The following is a 12233-nucleotide window of genomic DNA, read 5'->3' as shown; positions in this document are numbered from 1 at the left end:
AATAAAACTATTTACATGACAGCATCAGCATTGAGCTTCAGATCAATGGTTTTGATCACGATAACAACGAACTACAGAACAAGTTTTGCAACAATGAATACAACACATGTGGTTGCAAATATGAAGTAAAATGTAACGAACAAGAGTTTTCATCTCAACTAGGGCTGGGTGATATGGACCAATAGTCATATCCCAATATATTTAGGCTGAATTTCAATATACAAAATATATCCCGATATTTTTTCTGCTAAGTGAGAGCAAATGTTCAGTCAAAGCCAAATATGACATGTCACAAGTAGTTTTATTGAAACATGAACATTTGCAAAATCAAATGAATAAATAATTAACAGGTTTCTTCACCTTAGGGCTGCATGATTATGACAAAAATCTTAATTGCAGATTATTCCCTTGGAATTTTAATTGTGATTTATTAATTGGTTTATTTATTTTGTCAATACAACGTTGGTATGAGCCATTACATTCATTTAAAAAATATAAAAAATAACACAAAGAAAAATAGGGGCATTAAGGGGTTAATATAGACATGACAGTTACCTTGGTGAATAGACAATACTGTTAATGAAATATTGAAACTGCTCCTGGTGAATAGAATTAAAATCATACCTGCTTTGTTTTTATTTCGTGTTATTTACAACGCAACAGTGTTGCATGCTCGTTGTTTCTTTTGCACTTTATATACAGTGAGGCGATCCAGCGCGCGCCGCCGCATTTGCGCGTGCAATTGAGTGTGCGCTACGACTAACGTTACAGTATAACGGCTGACAGGACAAAGTCCGTTTTGCTGAGGTGAAAGACTTTATTTCATGTTATAACATAACATGCTTTAATCAAGCACGCAAAGTGGAAAAGGAGTGACTGGGGCGCGGGGAGCAGTGCAGAGAGCTCTGGGTCAGCACTAAGCAGCTTGCTTGGAGCAAGGCGTGCAGCGCAAACTCTAATTACATATCACATTTAAAATATATATTCTTTATATTGATATATCGCTCAGCCCTAATTTCAACATTACTTTTTTTTTTCTTTTTTTTGTCCGAGCACAGATATTGACTCGTATTACTCGTATAATATTTGTACTCGACAAAAGTGCTGTATCCGTACCGGATACTCGTTTCAGCCGAGTATCCGGCTCAACTCTAATAACAGGCAAGTGAGTTGGAGTTGACCACCCTCCCTAGACTATAGATTATATTGGTAATCAAGGCATTTTAAAATTATAATTCAGACTTAATTAAAATGCTAATTATTATTACTGGATTGCAAATTAAACCATACAATCCGTGAATAATAAACCCACTGTGGACAACCACAAAAAAGAAAACACACTTAGAAGAAAGAAATCAGAAGATCACACTGATGTCTTTAATAGCATTGAACATGAAATGACAGTTTTATGGATGTAGGAGGAAATTCACAATCTCACAATATTAAGAAGAATCTTTTAAATCTGCTTTCATCTCAAAACCAAATATTACTGAAATATGTACAGTGAAATCTCATAAAATTAGAACAGTCATTACTCTGGGGGGGAAATATATAACAGCACAAATAATACTGAGTCTAGATACTGTCACTGGCATGCATACACATGCATCATTTCCGAATAATCAAGATGAATCTAAATTAAAGCAGTATTTCAAAAAAAGAAAACATGTCGGCACTTGTCAAATCACTGAAAATGCACATTCAACTTAAAAGAGAAAGAAATAAAAGCTTAATCAATACTGTATCCCAAAAGCATATCTAATCAAACACAATCTGAATCTTCCTGGTGCCAATTGGTCTTCCATTTAATTCTTGAAGAGCAGTGAGCGCCTCCCTGTGGGATTCGAACACTACGGTTGCAGCACGCCTGGGAGCTCCATTTCTGTCATACTGCAATGAAGCAGATCCTGGAATAAATCTGTATCCATAGAAGAAATCATAAATCTCATCGATCCTTATCTGAGATGGTAGATTGAGCAATTTAACACCAGTCGGACCATCAAGTTGTTGGTCAGATGATCCGAAACATTGACCTCCATTACCATCCATTCCTGGCCCAAATGCATTATTCCGGCCAAAATTAGGCTCAAAGCGATCAAGACCTCCAAAATCCTGGCGCAAATTAGGCTGCATCTCACAATCATCTCGAGGCATCTGGGTGTTCGAAAAACGAGGACCATCATTCAAAATTTCGTTCCTTTCTTGTGGGCTTACCGTAAACTGCTCATTCACACCAAAATTCTGCATCTGGGCCATTGTTATGCACTTAAGCATGACCTCGGATCCAAGAAACCTCTTTCCGTTTAGGGACTGTGCCGTCATGGCTTCCTTCTCAGACTGGAAGATCACCAACGCCTCACCGAGCCCAGCTCCTCTTTCGTCATGCAATAAGACAACCCTATCCTCCGAAAGTGGAAATCCATGAAAAAAGTCCATGATCTCCACCTTGCGAACATCAAATGGGAGATTGCGTACGTAGACACACTTCAACTGAGAGTCAAGAGTGTTTCGTTGAGGCTGGGGCACTTCAGCTGATCGTCTCGACCCTTTCACCTCATCTCTCTCGTCAATGGACGATTCCAACAAGGTGACCATTTTCTCCTTGGAGATGGGTGACACGTACACTACCTTATGCAGCAACAATTCCTTATTATGAGCCAAGCCAGCACAATAGTCTGTGAGATTCCTAAACACCACAACAGCCGATTTGGTCTTATCGTCGTCCTTTTTTTGGGCAAAGATAATAATCTGGTCATCCTTCAAAGTAACCGGCTGAAGAAACATCCTCAAATCCCTCTTTTCAACCACATGAGGCAAGTTCTCAAACATGATGCAGTATTCTTCGTGAGCGGGCGAGCGTGATCTAGACCTGAAGGAAACGGGAGATCGAGATCTCGTTCGCTCTAAGGACGGTCTTTTCCGGATGTCCTGTCTGGGGACACCTCCTGCTGCCAGCCACTGCTCCTCGGAGCATCTTGATAGTTGTATATACCGTGCCCCCATGTAAAGTCGATCCCTTTTCAGACCTTCGATTACATCTTCTTTGGAAGCCAAGCGCACAATACTTTGTCCGTTGAACGTTCCTCTGGGGTTTCTCAAAAACAGAACATCTTCAATCTTTATCCCAAGGAAAAATTTATGGACGTCATCCTTTGTTGCAGAGAATGGCATCCCTGTCAACTTTAAGTAAAGATCCGCTCTCTCTGGCACTTCCGCTTCTCTCTGGTGTCGTATCTCACCGAATGAAGATGGGGAGGGCCTGTTCCTTGAGTCTTGATGATCCGGCCTTCGTACATCTACTCTTGGGTCTTTATTGAATGGCAGAGGACCTCTTTCCGCAGAAGGTTTTTTGACACCCTCCTTGTACATTCCCCTGCCTTTTAACTCAGACCTTCTAGTGCTTTCCTCCAGAACATTCTGCATTTCTGACTTGCTACTCAGGAGCAAGTTGACAGGAGAGCCCTTAATGCAGCCCCCTGAGCGTGCCATCGCTCGTCTCGCATCTTCATCAGATGCAAATATTATAAAAGCTTCCTCAAGCTCCCCACCAATTATATGAACCCCACCATCAGGGATTCTGAGCCCAGTGAAGAAATTGCGAATGTCCTCAGAACCAGCCGTGATTCTGAGTCCCTGTAATCGGATGACCACAGCCATGATGGAGCACACACAACAGCACCTGCAGACAAAAGGGGTACATATAATAGCGTTATCGCTGACACAACCATTGGCTCCATATAACAATATTCAAAAGAAATCCCAACTATCATTTTCAAACCGAGGTTAAACCACAAAATTAAGAGAAACAAACCTCTCACGGCCAATAAATATAGCTAACAACAATAACAACCAGTTTGCAGCAAGTAATAACATGCTTCCGATCCAGAAAAACAAGATAACGTGCCTCGGATTAACAGGAAAGACTCGTTTTCCAACCTTTGACATCGTTCTTTCAGCTTCCGCATGCAAATGTGCAAGTAATATGAACATTCACAAATACAGCTTATCAGCTGACCGCACTATCAAGAGAGAAAAATCATATAGTGCATATGATACAATAACAAGAAATTACAAATATCACTGCTACCATCCATCCATACATACAGATATTGCAGGTCCTTAACTGTAAAATACTTTGTCTTTTTAAATTCTGTTAGCTACTGTTTTACAATATCCACAATTTCCAACAGAAACCAATCAACAGCAGACAATTGATTTCATCAACTAATAAATTATTTAAAATAACAAAGCACTTTACATGAAGCTCAACACCCACTTACAACCAGCACAGCCATCAAACCAAGTAACAAAACCGGCCAATACATTGCGCACACTTCAGGCCAATTTATACTTCTGCGTAGGGTGCGCGCAGTAGGTACGGCGTAGCATACGCAGAGACGCGTCCCATACCGCGTACCCTTCACCGTAGCCTGACGTGCAACACCTCAAAAATGTAACTACATGTCGCAACGACGCGGACCGCAAGAACGGTGATTGGTCGGCTTGGTAGCATCGCATTTCCTCCTACACATTTCTGCACGTACCTTCTCACGCATTTCCACACGTACCATCTCCTCCGACGTCTTCTCTCATTTCTGCCTTTCAGTTTTAGTAATTTCACTAAAATTAACTGTTTTTCCACCTCAATAAGCTCCAACTCCAACATGATCCACTCTCTTTCAGGCTTGTAGTAACCTAGCCACAACTCAAGGAATCTAAACAGTGGAACATTAAAACCCTCCGCCGCCAACTAGCGTTTCGGAGCAGTACTGCAGAGCAACCAAGACCTGAACGCAGAAGTATAAATGCTCACAAAGGCGTCGCATACGTGCGTAGCCAACGTCGTAGACTACGGCGTACCCTCGACACAGAAGTATAAATTGGCCTTTCCACTTCGCCTGTGTGCAAACAGTGAATTATAAATGCTTTTAAATCAGTGGTTCTCATGCAGGCCCCCGGGCCCACTAGGGGGCCTCAGCAAAGAGGAGATTAATTGTGCCATTCATGCCACAAGAATGAGGAGGAAGAGAGGGGAACGTGATTGGCAAAGGACCACGGGCTAAAAAAATGGATGCACCGAAATTTCAGCCGCAGAAAATTATCAGCCGAAAATGGCTTTTCTGGTTTTTGGCTGAAAGGGAAAAATAGCCAAAAATATATGCCACACCGTCCCTCAGTGTTCAGCGCCCGGGTTTTACTCTCGCTCTATCCGTTATCACAGCACAATGTGGAGCTGTTCTCAATATTCTGCTATATGCATGCTTATCGGAAAAGCAAAGTCAGCTCAAATAACGCACCAACATGAAATTTCTTTTTTTAAATAGCCTTACTGTCTTTTACGTGTGGTATAGCCATTCTGAGGAAAGCTGTTAAAATGTTCACTCTCTTGTTCGCTGATCCACTTCTAGCTCACATGCTCTAATAACAATTGCTTAGTATGAATATACATTATTTGGATAATTAGTAAAAAAATAAATCTAATTCTGTTGCATAGAACTGGATAAAGAATAATACATTATTGATATTCAAAATAAATATATTTTAGTCCAATTTTAGAGTAACTTTTTTCAAAATAAAACTGTGATTATTTTATTGGCTTGCCTTTTTTAAATTCAGAATCATTAATTGTTGAATTTGATTAAAAAGTCTTATATTAATAAAATGATACAAAAAGCCAATTTAAAATAATAAATACTTTTTGTTTTAAGCCACGTGCATCCAGAACTTTCGTCAGAGAATTTTCATTTCAGTGCATCCTTAGATTTAAGGCATTACAGCAGAATAATGTAAAGAAATAACAGCCAACATAGATTTGCGTAATGGCGGGGGGGGTCTTGTGGTAGAAGAGTGAGAACTACTGTTTTAAATGCCAACTATGAGATTAAGAAATGCAATACCCTACAGAAAACTTGTCATTTTATTGCCAATAAAACACAAAGTTCCCACCACATTTACAACTCAAGTATCCAGAAAAAAATCACTTTCTATAAACTTCTCTATTAGAAAAAAAAAGTCACTTTGAGACTTGTCGATTCCCGATTTCACAGAGCCCATCTACTTGGAACAGTAAACACGTCCTTTTTTCAGTTGTAATACTCTTCAAATAAAACAAAGACAATTCGACTTCACGACCAAGTTTCCCATTTCGCTGGACTTATTTGTGACCAAACACAAGGCTGAGGGCGCATTTTCATACACGCAGATAAAAAAAAACAGCGTCTGTACATGGCTTCCGCTTTCTCTTCTGGTCTGTGGTGCATAAAATCCCCTCTTTAATTTCAAACGATTTTATATTACCACTAGCGAAAATTACAAACTTATTTTCGAAGACTAGACCTCTGTAGTGTCCCTCGTGCTTTCTATTTTTGTGTTGAACCGCGAACTGCTTTCAGAATCAAAACTGCGCCGAATCAAACAGCTAGCTAACATTCACCAGCGTCGTCGAATTCAGCCAAACCAACCAACCCAACTGTTTTAATAAACAAAATATACGTTAGTACACAATGGCGAACACACATGTAAGACACAAAGGAGAAACGCCAATTCCGTCATAACACAAAAAACCATTGGTGTAAACAAAGAGTGCAGCAGCTGTCTTCCGTAGTATCGACAATGCTAAACGTGAGAGGCCCAGTATGTGAAGCGCACAAAATTGATCAAACTTACACAAAACAAAGATATCAATCCTTTCCAAATATAAAGGAATAAGAAACTAATGTCGATCTGCGGTGTCGTATATCCTATTCCAACCGTGACTAAAGCAACAATTTCGTTGTTTGTGATATCTGACGCAAGGACGAACCGAAAGAAACTAGAGCATCCGTGTCTCCTCCAACGCCATCTGTAAAACTACGGAAACCTGGAGGCGCTGAACACAAAAACTCTAACGAGAAATAGGAGGGACACAATAGACGTCAGTCTGATCATTCTAGATAGAATATCTCCAATATCTTCAACGAACCTTTTCCAATGAATAAATTATACTACTCAAAAGGGACACAACACATATTGATTTGATGGCTATAAAGTGTAATGTGGTGGTGGGACAACCAAATAATGACCTTGACTTTTTAAAAATAAATAATGAAACATTATGCTGCTAAATTGTATGCTTTACATAGCCTACACTTATGATTATTTAGTTTTCTTTTAGTTTTCACATTTCTGACAGTTACACAACCTTTGACTAGCTTATCAACTATTGACTATATTAATATTACTATATTTTTAAATATTACACATTTAAAAAATATGCTTTGATGGCAATAGAAATTCTAATTTTAGGGAAGTGTTTGCACAGATTCTATGGGTTCCTACTTGCAAGATACAAGGCCATGTCTTAAAAATGGGGTGACCTGTGGAATATTATGTTGAATATCAAGTTTCTCTGTGTGTGTGTGTGTGTGTGTGTGTGTGTGTGTTTGTTAATGAGTGATTTGTGTGCACATTTTTTTTTTTAATTTTGAAGTGAAAAGGAAAAAATACACCTTTACAGTAAGATCGGCTAGTGGTGGTGCCATCTATTTAAATTCCATCTGGGCTGTATTTAAGAATAGGCTTACATGTAATTGTAAATTTCAGATGAATCTCTTTTACAGCTGGGATTTGGCTTTGTTGTTTTGGTCAATTGTTTAATTAAATGTCAAACCACATTTTTTAAAGTTGATTCAGTATATTAATTACTAGTGGTGTAACAATATATATTGTGTCACAATTTATCGCAACACAAAAATGCAACAATATGTAATGTGTATAGTTCACCCAAAATAAAAATTACAGTGTGAGAAAAAAATCAAGTTTTCAGAGTTTTAATGTCAGTATATAATGTTGAATATACATAATAATGCAATGGGGGAATATTTGTGGGTCCTGATAATGCAAAATGTCATATGTTAGTAAAAAGTGGCCAACATTATTTTAAATATAGTCAGTGAAAGAGTGCACACGTATTTATCTAAAATAATTTTCAGCTTCAGAATCATGTATTCTGGTGCATGTATTCTATTGTATTCTGGTGTCACTATTGTCCTGTGCATTGGGTTATCAGCACCAAGTCAAAGCCATTTCAACCCCCAATATAATACCAAATTTAGCATTTTTTAATCAACATTTTTTCCATTGTCTTGGAGTATCCCAAAAATATTGTATTTGGCCCCCCTTGTCAGTGCCAGTGGTGGTTAAACAAGCCTGCTTAGATACTTGTTTCATGGTTGGTATAACGACAACAATCAACTGACTCTTGTAATCTAGAAATGTACAAACAACCTGATTTCAGAATAGTCCTGTGAGCAGATCCCTGTAACTGACATACAACAAAGGGTTACTGATTCAGAGGTTCATTGAACACAATGATGCCCTTATTTTAACCTCTGTGAGGATTTAGACATGATAAAGGGGTTGTCCTGGTTACCATGGCCAGCAGCCAACACTGCCTATATAATCATACTAAGCCTGGTGCTGAGATACCATAATTCACAAATACATAAAATAATAGAAAAGAAAATATAGTAATAATAATACATGTCTATCATCAAGTTGGAGCTGTGGTGACTTTTGAAGTGTTTTCACTGTGAACTCTCACTAGAGACAAACATACCAAACAAATTATGTTTAGACAGACGAGGTCATTTGAAGATAACAACAAGCAGACCCGTAGAAGTGAGAACATGTACAGAATTACAAACAATTCATTAAGTATGGGACTTTTGAAGACAAGAAAGATGCACAGTAGATGGACTAAGGGCTATTTCCACTACGAGGAACCTGGGGCTGTCAGGATGTTTCCCACAGGAAACTCATCACAGATTTCCTCATGAAGCTAAGAGAAAGGACTGAACAGTGAGATAACGCAGACACGGATAACCAACACACTTTACATGATGTACCCCGATCAGCAAGGCTTGTGCATCATCACCAAACCAAACACCATGTTATTACAAAATAATCATGCTACTAATTGATTTTTACGTTTATTTTAATATTTTTCTCAGCCCAAATATTTCAGCTGAAATTGATAATGAAGTTGCAACAAAAGACTATACTGTAAGACTATAGACTCTCAAGCTCTAAACACAAACTGTTAGCAAGTTAACCATGTTGTAAAATGAAGCCCAGAAGAGATAAGCCCTTACTTACGACGTCTGCTAGTAATTGTGTGTGAGAACATCTGCCTTTATTTGTTTTATTAGTAACTAAACTAACTGAGTGAATGGTCTACCACAGAAAACATCAAACACAACAGCTATTGTGCAATTAGACGTTTAGTTAAAAATTAAATTACCAGTATCTGTGGCATCACTATGCAAAGCATTTGATTGATATACACGGAATGTCTTTTAAAATACTGTGTATATAGTCTGAGTGCAATGATAAACCAAACAGGTTTAACTTAAATTGGATTATTCAAAAGACTTTTAATAAAATATTTTATTAAGACACTGCTGAATACAATAGATAGAGAAATTCACCAAAGTCACCATTTCCAAAGCTTTAATCTACATCTATATAAACCACTAGCTGTTCAACATTGATTTCTTAAAACTGAATATTTATATTTCTCATTTTTTTATATTATTGTATTTAGTATTTTTTGTTCCTAATACTTATTTTTAATTACTAGTAGTTAGTGAATAGTGACTGGTATTCAACTAGTCACTAATAAGCTATTATCCATATTCCTTTGCTGACATTAGAAATGGAAATAGTAACAAAGAAATTTACAAGTAGGCCTACTAACTGTAGGCACTAGCCGCGTTTCCACTGCCGGGCCAGGGCCGGGCCGTGCTAGTGCGTGCCAGGGCCAGTCGCGTTTCCACTGTCACTTCCGGGGCTTGATCGGGGCTTCCTCAGGGCCAACGGCCAGGATTTCTGGCCCGTCGAATACCTTGGGCCAGAGGGGGCCAGCTCGGGCTAGAGGCGTGCTCAAGGTAAAAGGCGGAGTTTATCGGTGTTATGGAACGTTATGATCTGAAGCAAGATGCACATAGGGGTGTCCATGTTTAACCGATTAACCGTTTAAAATTACATAACATTTTAATTTGAACATATTGGCCTATGCCAAATGCTGCGCAACAATATATAGGCTAGCTATATCGACGAATTTTCAGACATTTGTTTGATTTTTTTTGCCCCTTAAACATTTAAAATATTTGACAAATTAATATGAAAAAAATATATATTTTACTGGTTTTCTGAGGCCAAATTAGAACCTGGAAATGATATTTTCCCCGCAGTGCTGAATGAGAAGAGACGTAACCACAGCCTACAGAAAGGGGATTTATGGGTGATTTATAGGCTATAATAAATGTGTCTGATAATAAAATAATATAAAATAACGAGGCATTAATTGTTTATTAATAAACTATTGTTTTCTAAATGATTTTCGGCTAAAAACATATCTCCATCTCCGGATGCACATTTAGAGAGAAATTAAGCAAACATAGAAGATAGTGGCTTTCGATTCGAATTTGTTCGTTTTAAATTGGACATTTAAAGCTTTAATCTACAAAGGATATAACCCCTGTAGACTAAAGCTTTAAATGTCCAAATTAAAACGAACAAACTCGAATGCGGTGGCTGTTTCAGGTCTCGCGCTTCAGTTCAAGGAGATCATGAAGCGCGCCTTGATTAGCCTAATTAAAGCACAACGTTTTCTTGTTATAAATAAATGTATTTGCGAATAATGTATTATTATTTTCTGTATGACCAGAAATTAAAGAGTATTTTAAGTTGTTTCCACTAAAAGAAATGCAATGAAACTGTTCACATGGGCGTCTCGCAGCCATCAGTGCGTGCTCCACACACACTGGATATGCGCTGATATTTGTCAAAAATATTGTGTTTATTTGTGCTCTGTTCCTTTTTTGGATAAAGGCGTCTTCTACATATGCAGCCTAATAAAATGTTACAATAATGATGATGATGGTTATTATTATTATTATTTGCAGACACGGAGTTTTTGTGAAATGGACGTTTTGCTTATTTTCAATTGGCAATTTCAGTTTGAAGGGTGATGGAAATGCGGCTTTAACTGCTCCGTAGGCTACTTGCTGCGTTTTATTTCTATAAATTAATTTCGTTTCAAATGGGGTCCAATCAGTTAGGCTATTAAAGGTGTTAAAAATTTACTCTGTATCTCGAGGTTGCGGCGCGCACACCTATGCACCGAGTATTAACCGATGGGCATCGGTTAACGATTAATGAATAACTTGAAAACGTGCCCGCAGCCCTACTTGTTATATCGCGCAAAAAATCGCTGCTTGAAATGGAGAATCGCCTGTACTGGTCTCGGGACACTATTGCAGCCACTAAGGCAGGTGAGTTAATGCTATCTTCCTAATTTAAAAAATAAATTAATTCATAATACCCGCTGAAATGGGTTGGGTTTTATGACGTTTGATCCAGAAAGGCGTGTTAGGGGTGGGGTCTGGGGCAGCGCTGTGGGGCTACTGGCCCGGCAGTGGAAACGCAAGCCCGGTGCTTGAGGCCCGAGGCCACTAGCTCGGCCCGGCTCGCTGTTAGCTCTGGCCCAGCCCTAGCCCGGCAGTGGAAACACGGCTTGAATGGTAAGTCAAGACAAAGTGAAACAAGCATCAGCAACAACTGAAGCATTTACCAGTCTGAAGTGAATAATTGATATCTGGACCACAGTACAAATATGACAAAATTAGTAATTTGTTACTAATTAAACTGAATGGTAATTTGCTATTATTTGGAAAGTGAGTAGTAGCAAAGTAATACATACAAGTATTGACTAGCCAAATGCTATTTTTATTACTTTGCTACAAGTCACTTCCCCAATAGTGACAAATGGCTATTCAGTTTCTAGTGAAATTAAATTGAAAAATATATATGCACTATTGGATTACTTACAAGAATAAATGTTTAAACTGATTGCCGTATACAACTTGGCAATTTTCCTCAGAATTTAACATTTCCAGTTTAAGCCCTGATAATACTGAGGATGCTGAACTGACTTCTTGGGGATCCCACACCATTTAAGGCCTATAGCCTACGGGTTCCATGTTGTTGTATGAACAAAAGCATTGCACTAAACAGTCTTTAGCTGAGCCTGCCGCACGTTCCCTTAGCATTAAACCATTCGATTCCACGTTATCTAGTAATAGAAGATTGCATAGCTTAACAAAGGCCCCGAGACCGTCCACTAGGACCGTCAACAGCCCTTCTGGACAGCAGAGACATCAGTCAGTCGACCTTCTTCTTCACCGCATGAG

The 12233-nt window shown here is 38.6% G+C and overlaps 1 protein-coding gene across 3 annotated transcripts; it reads right to left on the bottom strand.

The window, feature by feature from the left end:
* Window positions 1-1355: 1355 nt before the first annotated feature.
* Window positions 1356-12201, bottom strand: rbm12bb (RNA binding motif protein 12Bb). 3 transcript variants are annotated; one of them, XM_089117564.1, is made up of 2 exons: window positions 11872-12201; window positions 1356-3679 (listed from the first exon to the last, which is right to left on the bottom strand). In XM_089117564.1, the coding sequence occupies exons 1-2, from the start codon at window positions 11994-11996 to the stop codon at window positions 1759-1761; spliced, it is 2046 nt and encodes a 681-aa protein (XP_088973690.1). In that variant the 5' UTR covers window positions 11997-12201; the 3' UTR covers window positions 1356-1758. The 3 variants fall into 3 exon arrangements, with proteins under 3 accessions (XP_088973690.1, XP_039535581.1, XP_039535572.1); XM_039679647.2 differs by lacking the exon at window positions 11872-12201 and adding an exon at window positions 6803-6871; XM_039679638.2 differs by lacking the exon at window positions 11872-12201 and adding an exon at window positions 6667-6864.
* Between the last annotated feature and the right edge of the window lie 32 nt (window positions 12202-12233).

This window comes from Pimephales promelas, chromosome 12, assembly GCF_988280905.1.
Source record: "Pimephales promelas chromosome 12, fPimPro1.hap1.1, whole genome shotgun sequence".
Classification (NCBI taxonomy): Eukaryota; Metazoa; Chordata; class Actinopteri; order Cypriniformes; family Leuciscidae; genus Pimephales; species Pimephales promelas.
The sequence above is the reverse complement of the archived record's forward strand: the minus strand, read 5'-3'. Positions and strand labels throughout refer to the sequence as shown.